This window comes from Apteryx rowi, unplaced genomic scaffold, assembly GCF_003343035.1.
Source record: "Apteryx rowi isolate R43461 unplaced genomic scaffold, aptRow1 scaffold_4, whole genome shotgun sequence".
In the NCBI taxonomy this organism is placed as follows: Eukaryota; Metazoa; Chordata; class Aves; order Apterygiformes; family Apterygidae; genus Apteryx; species Apteryx rowi.
The window spans coordinates 450497-471382 of record NW_020450529.1 but is presented as its reverse complement, the minus strand read 5'-3'; the positions used below and the strand labels follow the sequence as shown (position 1 = coordinate 471382).

At 41.0% G+C, this 20886-nt stretch overlaps 1 protein-coding gene across 11 annotated transcripts in view; it reads right to left on the bottom strand.

Moving 5' to 3' along the window:
* TMCC1 (transmembrane and coiled-coil domain family 1) overlaps positions 1-20886 on the bottom strand; it is a 122759-nt gene that overhangs the window by 16303 nt on the left and 85570 nt on the right. The window contains exons 1-2 of one of the 11 annotated variants that reach the window (XM_026074951.1): positions 15758-16154; positions 15217-15310 (exon numbers count right to left, since the gene is read on the bottom strand). The exons of 6 other annotated variants lie outside the window; for them this stretch is intronic. In XM_026074951.1, the coding sequence (XP_025930736.1) occupies positions 15217-15303 (87 nt within the window). In that variant the 5' untranslated portion in view covers positions 15304-15310; positions 15758-16154. Of the gene's footprint in view, positions 1-13765; positions 13802-15064; positions 15090-15216; positions 15311-15757; positions 16155-20886 lie in introns of those variants that run through there. 4 more of the 11 variants (XM_026074952.1, XM_026074957.1, XM_026074958.1 and 1 more) reach the window with 4 other exon arrangements.

The window sequence follows — 20886 nt, the reverse complement described above, 5'->3', positions numbered from 1 at the left end:
GCGGGGCGCAGCGCGGCCGGGGAGGCCGCGGCGCTGCTCCCGCTCCTGAAGGGGAGGGCAGGAAAACGCACCGGCCCGTCCGGGCTCCGCAGCTCCACAGCGGGAGGCACCGAGTCTTCCCATGGTTTCCCTAAAGCTGGAGGAGGATGGTTGCTTTTCTTTTCCCTGATTAACGGAAAAACAGCGCTGAGAATTCGTATTCATCGGTGGGACTGGCAATAAACTGACACTAGTACTGTCTGGAGAATATTCTATCGTGGAGAGCCAGGGATATGCATATTTGAGACTCATACACAATCAGTAGGATATTGCTTCTTGGAATTTGTGATTTCATTAAGATTTTCCTAGGATTGCCAGAGATCCGATCCCTTCGCCTGGTCTGGAAGGGAACAAAGATGCTGCGGTCACAGGGCATGCCCGAGCTACGGAGCGTCAGCCGAGTGAGTCCCCCCGCGCCGGTGCTCAGCTCCCCGTCAACAGCTCCTTCATGTGCAGCAACGCACAGCCCCACCTGCAGCTCCCCAGCCTGGCGTAATCCATGGCACAGCACAGCGTCTACACTCTTTTCTGTTCAGCACGCTGATCACATCTTACCGTTTCTCTTAATCGCCTTACAAAACAAGGTGGCTTCTCAAAACACACTCTATCGATCCATTTGTAAAGATTTATATCTTACTAAAGGAGAAGGAAGTTTTAGTATTAATGGTACATGAAAAAATAGAAAGACTCCACGATCTGATTGTAAATTTTTCAGAAAGTAATGTGAAATAACTGAATTTTTTTTCCTAAATAAGTACTTTTGCACCTGATGGAGGCAGGGGTGAGCGTGAGCGGGACCGGCCCCATGCCCCAGAGCCAGGCAGAAGGGCCGACCCTGCTGGGCTCTGAGCTCTTCCACAGCACAGCTTCGCTCCCAGATGAAATTTGCACATTTCAGTGTAGTGGAACAAAACGGGACTTTGACATTACTTTGGGGAAAAAAAAAAAGTTTCTATGGGCTTAATTTACTGCAAGTTGGGTTTAATTGGGCAGGAGAGATGATTACCATAAATTACACTAATGGACACTTCTCTTACACATCAGTTGAGTTTTGTGAGAGAAAAATTTTGTGGAACCTAACAGTGAAATACGAAGAGAGAGGTTTGCTTCCTCTTTTCCCCTTTTAAAGTCAATCGCCTTCAACAGATCTCCCCAGGTTATTTTCCAGTATCTGTGAGAGAAAGTAAACCAGAACAGCTATAGCAGAATAAGCCATCTTGGGATAATTAATTTAGAATTAGCAGCTGTGTGGACATTATTCTGGAATGACATGAAGGGTTTTTTCCAATTAAAAAGCGAATGACTGTCCAGAGTGCTATTCTGGAACAGAAACTAGCATAATTTAAGTATTTTCTCTATATTGACAAGGCCTTAGAAAGGAAAGACTCAGCACAACCTGGGTCCCTCAGAACACTGGGAAATGCTGGTGACATATTATTGATTTAAGATGACTGGCAATCTGTCCCAAAGAGATGCTGATAAATGAAATATAAATGCAATGCTCAATGTGTGTATAAAAATAGGAATTACATTTCAATTAGTCAAATCTCTCTTGCAATACAATTTTCCAGCATATTGAGTCAGTCTAAACAGACCCGCATTGACCTCCTACCAGGAGGTATGCTGAAAACTGCTCTGGCATTCTCCCATGAATCAGATGGCATCATGTGAGGATCTTACTTCTTTGTCCTCTCCAACATCTTTGGATGCCCTAATGAGTTTTGCTTGTTGTCAAATTACTAACACTTACAAAACTGTCAGTTTTTTTTGGTTTTTTTTAACTGTCTAGTAAAGTTTTGTTTTTTTTTAATGTATCTATTTTGCAATACAAAGCCCATTAAGAACCTAAGCCTTTTGGTTTTGCTGAAGACTATATAAGCAGAAGTATTCGTTTAAATGTCTTTCACCTTCTCTAAAAACTACTTTGGTAAACATACATATTAAAAAGCCATTCACAAATAAGATTTTTTTTTTTTTTAAATGAGCAGGGCAGCTGGATTAAGCAAACAACAGCAGAACTCAGAACAAGTCTAGTTTTAGGAGGTCTCTCAGCTCCCCTTTCCTCCTCCCTTATCTGGAGCTTTAAAAATGTGATTGCAAAGTGTCATGTTACTTGGATTAAAAATGTATAGGGCAAGGTGAGAAAGGGGAACTGAGAATGACAGCCATGGCGAGGAGCTTGGGAAGGGGATAATCAGTTACTAAGGTGACTGGATTAATCGTATTTCCCAGTGATTGGGCACTCTCTATAAGCGGTAATGAAAACTAATCACTAAAAAATTCAGGAAGAGAAGTTGGGTTTTTTTTTGCCCACCGTACTGAAGGCAGCACAATGATGTCATCAGAACAATCTAGGGGACTCACAAAAGTCGCCAGTTTTAGATTTCCTGTTTGCAAACACTCCTTGTCACAGCGTCATTAGCGGGCGGACGACAGCGCCGGGCGTGCTGTGCTGCAGGTGGGCAGACAGAGCCGGCTGCTCCCTGCCACGGGAGTGGGAACGACCAAGAAGGTCGCGGCGAAAAGCTTCACGTCGGGGAGACGACGGTCTCCTTGCCCCAGGCACGCGGGAGCGAGCGCAGAGACTGGCGGTCCCCACCGACGGACACGAGACAGCGAGCTCGTTAGTACAGCGAGACCTGCAGTTATCGCCTTACGGAGAAGAAAAGCTGGAGGGGAGGGAAGCAGGTCTGCGGGCGCGCAGCGGGCCCAGGCTCCGCGGGGTGCCGGAGGCGGCCGGTCTGGCCGAGGAGAGGCCGAGGAGAGCTCTGCAGCGCCCGCGCTCCTCCCGGGAGCGGGCGCAAGGGGCCAGGGCGGCATTCCAAGGGCGCCCCTGAGCTGGGCTGCAGAGCCAGTCCTGACTGCCTGGCCGCGACTTCCCAGAACTCGCCCCGTATCCATCAAAGCTAGGAACTAAGCGTTCGATGCAGATAATCGCCTTCTGCCTCTCCCAAGTCTCTTTACAGTTTCAGCCGGATACAGAATTATTCGCTTCCTGCCCTAATCTGCTGAGCAGTGGCTCTGAGCTCCACCCTGACAGATTATTTTAAGGCACCTTTATATGAAATTTTGAGTGCCAAAAAGGTGAGCTTTGGGGAAAAAAGCAAAGCAAAAACCCACGGACAAATTCATGCAAGTAAACAAATAAAAGTGAAAAATAAAAGCTCTTAAAACCTTTACAGAGAACAAAAAAAAGTTCTGAAAAGGGACAGTACTACTATAAAAATAGGATCAAAACTCTTTTGGAAAATATTTTACTTTAGTGTTAAAATTGATCCAGCCTCCCGCACAAAACATACAGTTGTATTTTACAAAGAATTAGAAGTTCAGATGTCTCTAGGAGAAAGTTTTATACCAGCAGGCTCCTTTTGTTGTTGTTATTGCTAGTTCTATTGAGCTTTTAAAAACACTTCAACAAAAGGAACAGATACTTTGTGATTCCCATTCCTGTAAACATGGTGCAACTACACACAGAAATGCCAAGATGTAGTACTAAAAATAATCCAGTACCTGACGCAAACCAGTGAAACTGATATTAGCAGACACCTACTGTCCAACAGGCTAAGCCATTCCATCGCTACTTAAAAGTAATTTAAAAGTAACTTTAGAAACAAGAAACCACTGATGACTGTTTTTCAGCAAAACTGAAAGAAAGAAGAGGTAGGAACTCCAGATTTTTTTAATACACAACACTTTCTGAAAGTCAGATGGATCTACGATCCTACAGCACCCAGTTTCGGTGTGGCCTCGCATGAAAGGGTCAGTCATGTCTGCTGAGGGGAATTACCATTTCTGTTCCTGGAGGACATTTTCTCTTGCATTTGGATCAGGTTTGGCCAGAGGCGCTTCTGCAGTGCTAGGCATGCACTGCTGTAAGGTACTCCCTTCTGCGCTAAGGTTGATCATGGTCTGCTGCTGATGGAGAAGCCACATGCCAAAGAAAAGGAGATTTTTTTAAGTGTGACTGCTATAAACCATAGCCATGAATGGACCTTGGTAAATTCTCATGTTTTCAATGGACTTACTCCTGTACATCTGTACATGCAGAATACTGTATATTTTTTTCCTTCCAAGAGCAGAAAGATGACAAACTGCACTAAGTAGAAAACTTAGAAAAAGTACATCTTGGTACTGTTCAGGAAAAAGCTCCTTCTATTCAAGAAATTCTGTGAGTAGGAAGATACCTGTAGAGGAGGGGCCTGAGATTACTTACAATGCATGATTCTCACATTTATCTTTAATTTTCTTGTTTCCATCCCAACCTTTTCTAGCTAATATTTCTTATTTTGATGAGGCTTAAGGAGAATAGCTTACATAGCTTTAATGCAGAAGTGACTTAAAGAGTAGTAGACAAACATCTGTTCAGCAAAGCACGGGTCAGACAAAGTAGAATCAGTCTTTTGAGTGGGGGGCTACAGTTTCCACTGAATTAGTATTGAACCCAAAATTAGTTCCAGGAGTCCTGCACTTCAAGAAGAGCCGTCTTTCAAAAGAGGTATGAAACTGAAAGCCTGACAACCTATGGCTGTAGAAAAATCACAACCCTGGCTGCAGGGACAGAGGTGTTAACCTCAGTGTCTTGTATTAAATTCATTTCAGGTAATTACACCATAATTTCTCATTTGCCCCTGTGTTTTTCCTCATTTCCCTCTACTTCAGTATTTGCACAATGCAGAAATGACCTCCATATGACCACGTATCTGCATTAAATCATCTAACTGCACATGTTCATATGGAGCCATGCACAGAATACTTGTGCGGTACAGCAAGGAGATATTTAAACATCAGGAATTACTATGAGGTCAACATGTATAATTAAATGTAATTGGTAATCAACAGACAGAAGTCATCACCCAGCATGAAACCTCCAGCACATGATTCTTTAAACAATGTCTGAAGCAAGATTTTAGCAACCCTACTGTCACATGAATGGATAGTACCTAATGCCCTTACTGGATATGATAAAAAAATAGTATTTTGCAAAAATAACTGTGGGTCCCAAAGTAAGCAAAAGAAAATTATACAAAATGCTCTGCCTATAATTTGGTAGTATAATAAGCTATTCATGACCTACAGTTTAGATTGCTTTTTTTTAAATATACTTTGCTTCTTGAAGAGTATTACATTTGTAGGTACATGAATAAAGATAAAAACTTCGACCTATAACCCTTTTAGTCTGTCTGGTACAACACTGCCATATATTTGATATTACCTTTGGTTCTCTATTCATTTCAAAATGCACATTTATATCAGTGCAAATCCTGTGCCCCAAAGGCCTCATAATCCAGATACAATAGCAGATGTAAGGGAGAAGATCTCTGTTCATTCACCAATGATCCAAATACTGCTGCACTGAGCCACTCCTAAAAACACAATAGTGCATTCAGGTGCGGAGGACTGGAGAGAGATTGTCGCCTTCTACCTTCCCTCAGCGAATGCCCAGAGCAGCATATGTGCTCCTCCACTAAGTAACGTAGGTCAGAGGAGCGTCTGCCTTGGCTTTACTGCCAAAAGGAATACAAAATAAAAATAGAGAACAGGTCCAGTGTGATTCCTCGTGACACCCTCTGCACAGTTATCCTGCACAATTTTATTGCCCGATTGAACCATCAGAAGCTATAGCAGCTTTGCATGTTAACAAGCTCCACTCCCCTGACCCGCAGAAACCTGCTGGTCATCACTGCCCAGCAACTGTTTTGGGCAGTCCCTATTACACTCCTAAATCCAGATCAAAAGCAAAACCGGCCAAATAAAACATATGAACAGATGGACAGCCCAAGAAAGTATTGCTGGGTACTTTTAATACTGCAGCTAGTCAGACAGATTTTAACTGGGGCTTCTAAAAGAGACAAACAAGCTTTGCCTGTGGGTAATTAACCCTCAAGACGGTGGGAAGATCATCCTTGCTATGAAAAAAACACAATGAGAAAACAAAAATGAAAAATGACCCTGAAAAAATTACTTCCAATACAATTCTTTTGCCTGCCTAAGATAACAGCTAGGGCGAGGCACCAACACTGGTAACACCAAGAGGAAATGTCTTTGCAACTTACTCATAGAAATTAAACAACCCTAAGTGATGATTACTAAAACGTTTGTGCTGGCATGTTACGTGTCCCAAGCAAAAGCAAGCCAGGCATTTCTCAACATTCCTGCATGGCCAGCAACATCCTCACTCTGCAGAAAGGGGAAGAGATGGCAGATAAATAACAAGGGACAGAAGGGCTACTGGGCAATAGAGCAACGTTTTTCAATATGCTCGAGACTTGAGCATGATTTAATGTTCACTTCTTTCAGTGGCAGTGCCAAGTTAAGCGGCTCCTTGCTCAACTTTGTACTGGCACAACCCGGGAACAGAAAGAAAAACTGCTTGTGGGGCTGAGTGGTGAACTAACCTGGGCACTGATCCGTGTTAAGAATAACTCAGAAATACAGAACTTGGAGATATTTTTATTCTCAATAAGCTCCCACACCTGGTTTACGATAAGGCTCCACAAGCAGCATACCAGCAGGACTGCAGGAACACTGCAGGAGGAAAAAAATGATCAGGGGCTGCTTGAGTTGGCTCTGGTGCCAAAAGAAACGTACATCAAGCCATGGCCTGAGGCACTGAGCTATGGCACGGACACTGATCCTACAGCTTTGCATCTGGCAAAGCCAGCCGCAGCGTGGCTCTCCCATGGGCTCGTCACCTACTTCAATATGAAATGAAGACATGACTTCACTTGCTGGTTTAAGTGGTAGGAATAGTTTAGCTATAAAGCAACCAGTTGCACTTCCCTTGTATTTGCCAACTGCAAAAATCCCAGAAGGGGACCAATAATTCAACTTTACAAACTGCTGGAGGGGAGGGAGAGACTGTTGAAGGCAGCTGCTGCTGTGTGACACTTTGCTTGCTGTATCAGAAGCAACTGTGTGTGGTGTCTGTCACAGCCAATTTAACTCATTCCACAGTGAAACTTCACAAAATCTCTATTAGTATAGTAATTAAATTATTGATTGTGGGTATTCCCTGGAGCATAGCATTTCCAGTCCTTAGAGAGCTTGATTCTAGATTTTCCCACTTTTTGAATCTACCTGCCTGGGGCCCTGTGCATCTCAGGAAGCAAATGCTATCACTTATTAACTGGTTAAGAGGAAACTGAAGCTACAAAATTGACTTACAGCTTTCCCAGCTGTAGTTAATGCACATGCATCCCTGACTGTCCAGTCAGGAGTGAGTGGGTTGAGACAAAAAAATATAAGATGTACCCTCAAACAAGATGGAGACACACAGGATCAGGTATCAACTCTGCCCTCGAGTATTTACACCCTAAAGGAAGAAGGGAATATGACGTAACATAGCAGAATATGTCCCTGAAGATAATGTCTATGGATCTTTTAATTCTTTTTAAAATCTAGTTATTTCCAAAGACCTTACCTTCTTGGTCTCAAACACACTGCTTCTGAAAGTCTAAGAAAAGACCTTGAATGCAAAAGAGTAAGGCTTAGTGGTCCAATCCAGTAATGGTTCTCCAAAGCTACAGAGTAGTCAAGAAGAAAATCAGCTGTGCAAGTTGAATGAACGCCACAGTAATGCTAGCACATTGCAGTAATGCAAGGCACATCCAAGGGAACGAATCAAATAATCAGAATGGAAAAACAGGAAGGAAGTGAATTATATGCAAGGGTCTGCAGGAACCTGATTTTGAGGTGAAAGAGGATGACAGAGTAAAAGATATGGCCAGAGTACACTCATGGATGCTTATTTTAGCAGCTGCAGATTTTTAATCAGGGAGGATTGCCAATCAGGCCAGAAATTACAATAATAAGGATAGGAAGTGAGGTAAAGCTGAACAAAATTTAAGTACAGGGACTGCGAGGAGAGGGTGGATCTGGAAACAGGTTTATACAAGGTTTTTTCAGAAAGTGACTGTGTAAAGTAACAGGGTTTTTTACTCGTTCTGGTTTCCCCAGTATGTCCAAATCGCATCTAATTAACTTACAGAAAAAAAGATCGTTAACACTTCCCAGAGAGTACAGTTCATCTTCATCATGCTTCAAGCTGCTATCTGATAAATAAGATTATTATTTCATCTTACATATTCATTAGTAAAGAAGAGAGTTTAATTTTCAGATAGCAAGTTAAATTTGACTTGCAAAGTGACTGAGCAAACTAGATCTGGAATCTGAGAGAACAAATATTCACCTTCACAAGAATGTTTCTATATGATCACTCTGCACAGATAACCACGCTTGAAAGGAAAGATTCCCTTCCTTTTTCAGAAGATTTTTCTCCGCTGAAATTTAACATCTCCACGTAGTTTAAAGGGCTCACGTATATGAGCTCAACCACATTTCTATGCTTCCTTTTATTTATTTTTAGGAATAATATTTTTTGCAAGTCTTTCACAGAGTACAACTGTAACCAAAATCCATCCTGAAACACTATTTCAGAGTTAATGTAATCAACAGTTTATACTAAAAGATAAATATTTCAAAACAGTAGGATTCATGTTTCCTGTGAACATATTTCTTTGCCACTCCTATACATCATTTCTTGAGATATTGTTCCCTCATTTAAAGCCTTTCTAATACAACATACTCTGAGGGCATCAGCTAATACTACATTTGCCAGAAAGCAGTGCAATAGAGTTGGCCCCAGAGATTCATTTCCTGTTTGGATGTAGTTTTAGCTCTAGTTTGCTGTTTAGCTCTAAATGTTGCAGGGTGCTCCTATGTTAGCACCAGCTAGAATCATAAGATTGCTCAAAGTGGCAAAGGGAAGATTTAACTCCGCTTGCTAAGGACAACCGAGGACTAATGCAGGCAAGGGTAGTCACGACAGCGCAAAGGACAAGCTGGCCCCCACTGACCTGCACCTGCGTGGCCCATGTGCCTTCAGAAACGTGGAAGAAGAAAATTGTAAGTAATGAGGCAACCAAGAAAAAGCTGGATTCAAGGGATGAGGAATAGCCAGAGTAAGGGAACACTGTACCTGTCTAGAAATTCATAGCGAACACTGTATGAACTAAATATTGAAGTCAATATATTGTTTTCAGTCTTCTTGCAACAACAAAAAGTTTGATCTGGAACTCCATCTACAGACAAATCTTACTGCTGACACTGCAGGAGGAATTGGTCACAGCAGCATCTTTATAATACAATGCAAAAAGCTTCTAAAACTATGCTTGTGGCAAAACTGCCCATATCTAACTTAGAGAGCACAGAGCATGCTATACATTCTCAACATTTCTCTTTTCATCTCTTAGGAGCTGATGTATTAACCTGATGTTACACATGCCAAGATGCAATGTATGTAGATGTATCAAACTGGATTGTGGAATGTAAATAAAAATCCCTCTTTCTTACTGTTCTCTCCTTTCACTGCTGTCTGCACCACTTCAGCTCTCCATTTCTAACAGAGCTGTTCCCAAGAACCACCTGCGTGTCACTTTTATTATGGAGACTGATGAATGCAGTGAGTGAAAGCACACCTCCCAGGACAGGAGATCCAGATTTGCCCAAAGAAAAATGATGAGTCTATTAAATAAATTTGATTAGACATAAGTGCTTCAAACATGACAGTAACACTATGCAATTTCTCACCCATATCTTCTGCAGATGATAACATACCCTAGACAAACATCCCTCTATGGCAAAAGCAAATGTCTGGATCCTGTATTTCTTTTTTTCTCTGAACATTGGAGTCACAGTGCACTGGACACCCAATTGCAAGAACTTGAAGAGAAATATCTCCTATTTTGCATACAAGAACACATCTCAAAGCCTTATTGTCTCTCTTCAATATTTAATGAATGTGGGGAAATACAGCTTACTGTTAACACAGACTTGCAAAAGGGCGATGCCTAGCTACATTGCTAACAAACCAAAGAAAACTACTTATTCATTTCTGAAGGTCACCGACTCCATAGGAAGATGTATGCTCTTACTCTTTTTTTCATCTGGAGCAAAATATGATTCTGCAGTTTGTTTACTTCTTCCTAGAAATATACTTTGCACAGCTGAAATAGCAAAACAAGAGCTCACATTTAAAAAGCTACTGATCCAAATATTTCTCTCCAACACTGGGGCTGCTTTTACTAGCCCTTCTTTGATCCTTCATTGTATTATACAAACCAAACCCCAAAACAACAACAACAACAACACCTAAAACACCACCACCACATTTGATCCTGTATAAATTGCAACACTCACTCAGACAGGAGCCCTTTTCATACTTCCCACCTTCCAAAGTGAAGAAAAGCTGTGTAACAATGACCACAGCCACAGCAGCGCCTGGAGGAGAATGCCGCATTTCCAAGATTAATGCTATAAAATGAGGTCAAGCGCTACCGGCGACTGAAATAAAACAGCCAAGTAAGATGAACTGACGCAGTTCTAACGGTGCTGCACGATCTCCTCACCTTCACAGGCTCACAGAAGTCCTTCTCGCAGCACACGCAGGTACAGCAGCACCACATAAACATCGCCGCATGGCCATCTGCAGCCCTCGCCCCAGTGCTAGGTACTGCTCGGACAGCCTCCCGCACTGCCTACTCCGCTCCATGCATCTGCGAGGCTGGGAGGGCTCTGGGCACTTGCTGTATAAACAGAGCGCCTTTGCCAAAACAAGCATCGCTGTGTGCAGAGCTCCTGCGCTGCCGATGCGAGCGAGCCGTCGCACGCAGAGCAGAGCTCGCGCTCAGGCTGCGCACCTCTCCCTCAGCTGGGAGTATTTGGGTTAGACACAAAAAGGGGTCGGCACTGCTGGCTTTAAAGCTACAAGGCTTTCTATCCCATGTTCAACACATGACACTATTTCTTAAACTGCAACTTTGAGCCAAAAAATTGGACGGGATAACAGACAAATCAGTAGCACATCAACAGAAATGAGACGATATATGCGTTCCCGAGCACACACAAAACACTGGACTTGGTAGCAAGATTCAAACAGAACTGAAAATGGAGATTCAAAGATGCATAGCAGAGTATAAAGCCACATGTACAGTATATGCTGTCTTTATATCACCACAGAAACACTGCTATTTAAAAATCACTAAATAAAAATTTCAGAAGATTAATGTGATCTCCTGTGAGGCTCAAATTAAATAGTAATTGTCATGTAAGGAGTCAAGCACAGAACTGAGAGCCAGGAACAGCATTTCAAGCATGGCTTTCATTGGTGCAAGAAGAAACCTCACTACCTCTTAACCATTACCCTCACCATTCTTGTTGAAGAAAAAGTATCTTACTATCATATTTAGAAGATGTAAAGCACATGTTCATTACTGCCCTGTTTGCCACAGTTGGAAACATGGATCCTCTGCCATCAAGCCCTGGACACAGCCTCTTTTTTTTTTTTTTTTCCAACATCATCCTCACCCTTTCTTGGCTTCTTCTCCCCCTGCTCTTCTCCTCCTTCTCACTGATGTTTCCTGTTTGTAGCAGCAGACTTATATTATTAGTCACCTAGGACAGAGATATACGATCTCAAATCTGAGCTATATGCAATCTAAGCTTGAGATCTTCAGAACCATTAATTCAGAATACCTGTCCATACAAGGTGCTCCCAAGGATAAAATTGTAGGAACCACCAAAAACATCAGAAATAAAATGGGCTTTTAAAAGTTCCCTACTGCTTTAGTCATGCAGCATGTTTGCCGGCCCTTTGGGCCAGATGACTCTTAGAGACTCTGACAGACGTTATAGTGGTTGAGTTTGGTAGTTTGGGCTTTTTAAATATTTTCTTAGTTTGCAGTAATGCACAGATATTCACAATTTTGACTTCCTCATATTGCTTTGCAAAGTCCAGTCCCTTCTGCTGTGAAGAAATTCTGCACTGAAACAGTGATTTGTAAAATATAAGTTTCAATAATATAGCTGAGGAGTAGACTCTTGGCTGATTCAAAACATGGGCAATGTGGAGGAAAATATTCCCAAAAGCAAAATTTAATTTTCATCAGAAGGAAAGAGGTATTAAAACCTGAAAATGTGCTCTGTAGGATGCAGAATCAGAGGGAAAATATCTAAAAAGCATCCCCTCTTATCCTACTGGTATCTCAGATGTCATTTCTGGAAAAGCGTTAAAATGAAAGAGCAAGTATATTGTAGGGGAGTCAGAAAAGGAATTGAAAATGAAAACATGACATGGGAAAAGAGTAGTAAAGTCTGATTCATGCAGAAGACAAACTATGTTGGTGTGGAGATACTAAAAGATTTCTTCCACAAAAGCGTTTTGTGGACATTTCTGTCACGTTAGGAAGCTTTCAACCTAAGATCATATTGTCAGTATACAGGCTTCATTCTGAAACAGAGAATAAAGGACATTAAGGGCAAAGGATGAAGGAAAAGGAAAAAAGAAGCTGGCATTCAAACCAGTATGTGGTGCAATTTTCTTGGACTGGGCTGCACACAGCCACTGAACTGTAATATGTGGAACAGGTCTTCGGTATAGACCCAGGTTCTGCAGCAGAGAGATTACAACCATTTTGCCTAGCATGAGCATGCAGCAACAAGTGCTAGTGCTGCTGCAGCAGCAATGTCTGCTCCTAAACCCATTCTGCAATGCATTGCTGCAAGAGAAGTTGCCTGAAAGCCATTCCTTGTGCAGCAGGTCCGCACATTAGGTAAAGAGATCCCAAGAAGCAGCAGTGCAATAACTGGGCAGAAATGTGCACAGAACTTGAATGAAAATGAAATCAACATCATTAATCTTATTAACAATTACAATCAACACCACAATGGGCTGCCATGAAAATGATTGCAAACACAGAAATTACAAGAAACTTAATTCAATTGACATTTATATTACCATTTCTCTACAGATGTGCTCAGTCAATGAAGTTTAAATGGTAAGAGAGTCTCCAAAAATTGATTTACCTTATTAGGAATATTAGACATAGAGAATCTCTGATCACTAGAAGCACAGCTCTATTAAATGACATACAGAATTCAATACAGCAGAGGTGTTGTAAAGAAAGCTTTTCATTAAAAAAAGAGGCTTTACTACTTGTTTACCTTGACCAAATCAGGATCCCATCCCACATCTGCAAAATCTTTAAAAATAACCAGTCATCTAGAGCATACAGAGGAGTTTTACAATACTGTATTCCACACTGGTCTGCCAGAAATTTTTTTTAACTTTAGCTGTGTTTCAGACCAGCTAGAAGTAAAAGCCAGGCCAAAAGGCATCCACTTTGTTGCAAGAGTCCAGTGAGAAATCTCAGCTAAAAAAAGTCTGTCCAGGCTAAATACAAAGACTAAAACATTTCTCTTCTAGTTGTGCAAGTTTGGAGCATGTAGTAGATTTTGAACCCCAGCCCATGCAACTACAAGAAATTAAGAAGAAATGTCATGACTTACTTTTTCAAGGAACCATTTTACATTCCTAGTGCAGATTTCATTCCAGAGAAACTGTATCTCTACTGAGAAACCTCCAGATTTTTAATAGATTTTTTTCTGTTAATGACAGAGGACCCCATCTAACAGAGGTGAATGGGAAAGGAGGTGGAATTCTTTGTGCAGAAACAATGTCATTAGCCTTAATCAGGAAATAATTTACATCAGATAAAACCACACCTGATTCACAGGAATTCTACTGCTATTCAGATAGATCATTTCAGCTTATAAAGCAATAAACAATTCTGTGAAAATACATGAAAAGACATTCATTATTCTACTTAACATAATCAGAGAGCCCCCATGAGCTTTACAGAACAATAAAAAAAAAAAAAAATCAACCTACCAGGCTGAGTATCACCTCCATTAAGAGGGATCAGGTTCATTCCTCATTGAAGAGGAATGCATGTTTTCTTCTTTAAGTTTTGTTACTTAGATTCCCCAAAGGCAGTCACAATGCATTGACATTCAATACTATTAAAAGTAGAGTTCAGTACCCACAAACAAATGGAAGCATCTTAAAATGAACACCAACAGCTCTTCTTCCCTGTAAACATAATTCAAACAGTCCTGGCAAGTTGTAACCTGGCAGCCAATATCCATAAGCCTCACTGCAGCAGTGATTTCTGTACCGCTTCCCTACGGATGGCCAGGCTGCCTCCCTCGCCGTGGCTCTCCATAAGCCATGCACATGGAAGAACACGGCCTGCAGTAATTTAACTACCGCAGCAGAAGCCAGATGACTGGATCAAGCCTCTCACTAATGTGGGGGGACACAAATGTTCCCACGCGTTCAAGCCAAGAACAGAAAAGCCTAATAACTCAAGAGACATCATTGGGAAGGTTAGAGAGGGGCTCACGCAGAAGGTGGAAGGTGATGGAAGCACTCAATGTCCAAGCTCATGTGCAGCTCGTGTGCTCCAAAAGGGTCTGTCCATGCTCCTTCCCTCAGCGCCAGGCAGTGAGTCCTAATTCCATTAGCAGCAAAGAAGACGCAATGAAGGGGAGCTCACTTGCTTAATGCTGCATTTCTTTCCTGAGTTACTTAGTAAGAGTGAAACTGGAGGTAGGAGGGATGCAAAAAAAGAAGGCACATGAGTTTTGATGCGGCTTAAAAACTTCTGGAGATTAGATGCTCATATGACCACTGTAACAAGAAGAGAACTCTTTCCAAGACTACTTGAAACCAAGAAGTTTAGGGAAAAAAATAAGTTAGAGACTAGATCCACGTATTTGGTGAAATCTGAATGTTGCCAAAAATTAAACAATGAAAAATAATGAAGCAAGAGAGAAATTGGTGGAAAATTTGAAAATTGATTTGTGATCATACCTTTGCTGTGCTGTTGTCTAAAATGGTGCTTACACTGTGAAGAAAAGGTGACTTCCACCTCTCACTCTCCCCAACCCAGAGTATTTAAGGTATGTGAAATATCTTTCTAGAACACCCTAGGTACACACTTAACTGATAGGAAAAGCAGCGAGCATTAGCCAGCTCATCATAGCAACAATTTAACAGTACACTCCGCCTCTGTAAAACTGGGAAAATTAAGTTACAGTAACAGTAATAGGGAAGAAAAAAAACCAGAAGTAGCAGAGAAGTTTAAAGAGGCAGAATATAATTAACAAAAGAGAACTGGGCCAGCACCATAGCAGGCCATTCTTAACTCTGGCTCCAGGTCTTCACCAGACACAACTAGCGAAGACCTCAGGACTGTCCCACACGGGAGGCAGCGCTGGGTGCCGCTCGGGCACAGACGCAGGCCTGGGCGACTGTGCAGCTGAGCCTGCACCACTTACCCCCACAGTGCCACCCCGTGCCCTTCGCCACCATCTTCCCACGAGGACTTGCTTATCTGGAGAGACTTCCTGGAACTGCACAAACATGATGCGGCTGCAGGTCACAGATAACCACAAACATTGGGAGTTGAGGGGAAAAAAAGGATTAACCCACTCATTGCTGAAAGCAATCTGAAGCCAAGCATTTGAGGAAAGTGCAACTGGAATGTCTGTACTGCAGATGTATTAGGTGTGCTAAGCAGGATTTCAAGTGATTTGAAGCCCACAATGCTTTGGGTAAGTTTAAGAGAAAATCAGATCCACAGTTTACTAATTTATTACTGTCTTTGTCCTAATTAAAAGCAAGCTTGGGACGCTGCTGTTTGTAAAGCTTGATGGTTCAGGTTTCTAAACTTTTATTGCTCAGTTATGAGAGCACTGCATGTAAAGACACATGAGTTTCAGGTCCAACTGACAAACAGCAGGAAGCAAGCGGGGAAAAAAAGGCACATGCTGAAAACCTGCATGTTAGTGCTAAAACAGTATCCTTATCAGAACTTACCATGGCTCAGGCACCTTGTGCTGAAGAAATTGGCTTATTCCATTTAATTCAAAGCTACATTCTGATCAAACAGAAAAGGAATAGTTGGAGAAACAGGGGCTGGGCTCTGCATTCTGCAAGAACAAACTGCAAGCCTCAGTAATCTGCAGCAAAGTAAATGCACAGCCTCTTTTTTTTTTTTTTTTAAATCCAGCACTGAAGCCAGTCATCAGTTGATCAGGCTCCTGGTTTTGTAATACTTGCTTAGACATAGGTTTTATATGTGTACAGGTCCCCTTCTTAGTGACTCAGGAAGGATTATTAAGAGGCCAAACTAGTGTTTGCACACAGCACTTCAATAAAAGAGGAATGAGTTGGAGTATAAGCCCTGTTAACTTTCTCTTTCTGGCTACAGAAAAGCTGCAAGGTTTGTAAAAATCATGATCAGCTTTGAATCTTCTTCATCAGGTTCTGTACAGGAAGGATGACAGGTAAGAGAGAGCAGAGCTGGAAAGTCAAGTGAGTGGTATGAACCAAGTAACAAGGTGGTAGAATATGAGTACTTGGTATCAGCACATCAAGTTACAAATATTAGAGTATACTTCCAGAAACATCACCTGGCCCAATATAATAGAGAAAATAATTTCAGACTCAACCTAGTCTTCATGCCAAAGTCATTTGATCTGTTCTTCTGCATGAAGTGCAGACAAAACCAATCACAAACATTATACAAGCCAGAAGACTCTCAAAGGTAATGGACTCGTTCAACTCCATATACAGACGCAAGTGCAGGACAAACACACTCAAGCAAAACTGCATACATAAGACAAGTCTTACTAAAAATTAGGCTAGACCAATAGAAACTCATCAACTTGCAGGTACACAAAGATTCCAACAATACAACTTCTGTCTCTCTACATGTCAGGAAATTTTTCACACTTCAAAATGTAGTTATAAAAAGGGAAAACTTTGAGTTAGAGTTATGTCAGGGAAAAAAATTCACCTGTGATTGTCCTCAAATGGGGCATTTTAACAAGAACACAGCTCACAAATTCTGAATTTTAATTGTGGAAATCCAGCTGAGGAATCTGCTTCTGCCACTATGTCACTTCCATTAGTCTGAAGAACATTACTTCAAATAGAGGATCTCTTTTAAATGTGAGCATTGATGATGCCGCTTGAGCCCTCCTGTCCCCGAATAAAGTTAAGTTACACAAGATTTTGCCTGCAGAGGTGGTGGAGTCTCCATCCATGGAGTTATTCAAAAGCTGTCCGGACACGGTCATGGGCAACCTGCTCTAGGTGACCCTGCTCGAGAAGGGGGGTTGGACCCACGATCCCAAAGGTCCCTTCCAACCTCAACCATTCTGTGAACAATTACATAGGGCAAAAACAGATGCAGATGATGAAGGAAAGCTGACCAGGAGACGAAGCACAGTCCTCAGGGAAAGACTACATGACTGCCTCATATATGGCAAGTTCCAGAGAATTAACTAACCAGCAGCAGCAGGCAGGGCTGAAAGGAGACTAGCGAGCGGAAAGCAGAGTGCATACATATATGCTTACTAATGAAGAGAGAGAAGTTTGTGCACACAAGTGTGTATGTAAGGGGAAGGAAGGGAGGAGGGAAGCAAGGGAACAATTGATTTTTGAAATCAAAAGGACTTGCTAGGCAGCCAATGTTTTTTAAATAAGTATATTTCCTCCAGGAGCTTATGCATGGATGCATATGCTAGGTTTTTATTTTCTTAAATGATATACTCACAGGAGCGATCGGTTTTTAAGTTAACGCAGTTTCTTCACCATCATCTACTTCTTGTGCCTGGCTAAAATTGTGATTGTACAGTGTCAATATTTATTCCTACCTAGGCTAAAAAACATATGAATGTTTACCAGATATGTGTGATCTGTACAGTGCATATGTTAGCCTTATTCTCTTGTAGTTGTAAAATAGTAAAATTACTGCAAATTTTGTCTCAGTTTTCAATTAATAATTTGCATTTTCTGGTTTGGCTTTTCTGTGGGTTCAGCCAAGGAGGCACATGTCTGCAACTAAGAATGGAGCACACACACACACACTAAAAACAAAGCTCTCCAAAACTGGTGAACATTGCCAGATTTCAACTGGGACAGTAAGCTTAACATAAGTCAACTCATTTTGAGGACTTCAAAAAGAAAACATTCTCGCTAAATCCAAAGAATTCGTAATTCTACTGATCTGCTTGAAACATAAGAGGCTCAGCTTTCTTCTAACTAAACCAGGATATCCCCCCAGACAAATCCAAAATTACTGTATTTTTATACAAGGAGTACAAGACATGCGCATTACCATGCATTACAAATCACTTCAGTTCCAAAAGACTGTTTAGACACACAGCAACAGACAGGAAGCTCTTCATTCAGTTTAACTTCTCATTCGAAGCATGTATTCCTCAGAAACACTGATCTTCAGAAACTATCTTACACCTCTTAGCAATGCTACAAATTATTATTGTTATAGGACTTGAAGCCATCATCAAAAATTGCCATCTTTTTCCATTTTGACTGGCTCATTCCTGAAGGACTGTTGAGTTCTGTGGCCTTTTCTCAGTCGGGTAAATGGGATCATTAACTTTGGAAGCTGTACTACACACATGGCTCATCTCTCTAAAATGTTTCACCTTGGTTTGGGAAGTGTTACGTGATATGATGATGAACAGTAATGTTTTCCTATCTTACAGCCTCTACAACTGCTATTATTGATTGGGGCTGCATCATTGATTACTTGCAGGTCCTAGTTTTCTTAGTGTAGTTTTCCTTGCACAAAGGGGTAAAGGGATATTAGCTAATCTGTTGCAAATATCAGTTTGATAAATAGGTGAGAGAAAATAAAAATAGGAAAGATAGAGACACCTCATTTGTTGCATGCAACAAAATTTTTGGACCCACAACTGGGTATTCTCTCTCATGATTCAGGAAATCTTTTTCCTTAAGTTTTTTAAAAGCTACTATTACTGCTTTTAAAGCATGAGGGCTGTAGTGCAAAGCGCAACCACCTTCAAAACCTCTGACTTTAAGAACTTATTTGTCAGACAAATAAAAGAGGTATCTTCAGTATGAAATGACACAAGACAATGATAAAATAAGAGTTTGCAGTGATGGTTTAAAATAGGGCATACTACCTACTATTTCTCTTCATAGTTGGTAAAGCAATAAGCCTTCATGTAAGCCTAAAGATCTCAAAGTCTACTATCTACCTGTCAAGTAGGTAATGACAACTAATTTTGAAAATATGATCTGATAAGCCATTTCAGTCCAGGTTTTGTGTCCTTATTTAGCTGCTGACAATTTTATAAGCACTTTAAGCTGAACAAGGAAGTCTCTCTCTCTTGTGGAGGTATTGATGTCTTCCAGTGTCTCAGTGCAGATGGAGAACATGAAATCAGGCTTTGGCAAGCAGTAGAAGGAAGAAATGGAGTTTCAAAAGAATGTTATTTGAAAACCTACTTGAATCTTTGCATCTGTTTCAGCAATATGGAATATTAAATATTTAAGAGCTCTCAGAGAATTAAATGTTCACTTCTAAGTTTTGTCCAGATAGAGAAATTGATTATAGTTTACTTTAAATTGATAGTTTCACTAAATTTCTACAAAACTCCTAAAAATTTATATCTGAACTTACCAATGCACACTAAAAAGATGTAAGAGTGTCTACACAGTAAATTAATTTAAGAAATTTGGCGCAAGTAAGTAAACAGGTGTTTAGTTTAATGGCTTGTTACCACTAAGCATTCAAATTAACACAGGTTACTGAAAGCTAAAGGCACAAGATTTGTCTTTATTGACTAGAACTTGAGATAGCCAATGAAGAGTTAATAGTCAAACACGGTTACTCGCAGGATCAATAATCTCAGTGATATGAGAAAACTTGCATAATGCTTTCTGGTTAATCATGCGGTGATTAGTAAATTTCTGCACTGCTGCAAGAGGATCTAGTCACAGATGTCTGGGCTTGACCCATAATAACCCCCCAAACTGAAAGCTGAGTCTGTTCCCATGCTCACTGCCCAGAGACAAGGGCTGAAGTCCCCTTAACTTTCTTGCTAGCAAATACAAATTACAAAACCATGTGTGATCATAAAAACTGTAATAACATAATGGTGTGGGGTACCATTTGGATCAGAAGCACTTTAAATTAGAAAATAAATGTTAAATAATGCATTAAGCTCCTAGACTTCAAAGTCACTGCACAGAAATGGAGTTCCCCTCCTCTGTACGTATTCACTGGGATAAAGTTAGTTTTGACTCTGTCTGCCTTTTATAGATTTCACTCAAAAGATACTCCAAGCAGGACTTGCTTTCCTTGTTACTGTTTGCAGCTTCCAGTTCTAATGATCATAAAAAACCCAAGCATTCCCTTTCACACACACCTTTCCAGAAGTATTCAAAATGTTTCTACCAGCACTTAAGAAAAAAAAAAAAAAGAGAGAGAAGGCTAGTCCAAATATTATCTCTTCTAGCATGACTAGTTTACAGTGTAGAGCTGATGTGAAGCATGGGAGTCTTGGTTGCATTTTTTATAACTAGTTTAGCACACACAACCATATATTCTGAATCTTGAGAAAGAGGTTCTAATGATGCATTCAAAAACTAAAGAGTACTTCTAAATGCCAATCTATGGTCAAAGTTATAATTAGCCAGTAGATGGCTCCATTAACTAGCTTAGCAAACTTGTGTATGAACAGTCGGATCATCCTTTAGGGGACTATCAACATTAAGGACATTTTCCAAGGAATCCCCATCACTGCTACATCAAATCAACTTTCCCACACGAAGGATGGGAGAACTCTTGTAGCCGCCTACCAAATTGCTACTATGACCAGATTTGCCTGTGCATTTAAAATTATGACAACCATTTAGAAAAGGGCTTCTCAATATTTATAACCTAGTGTGGAGATGTAAAAAGGTTTTGCTGTCCTTGCCAAAATTGTATATTCCACCTGTTCATGTGATGGTTCAACACCTCACTTTACACAAATTTGTTAGCGCTGCTGAAACACCACTTTCAGACACACAACAGGACTTTAAAGACTTCAATCTAAAGGACACGCATAAATGTACATGCAAAACTACATGCAAAACTGCATTCAATTCATTAAAGGAGGTATTGG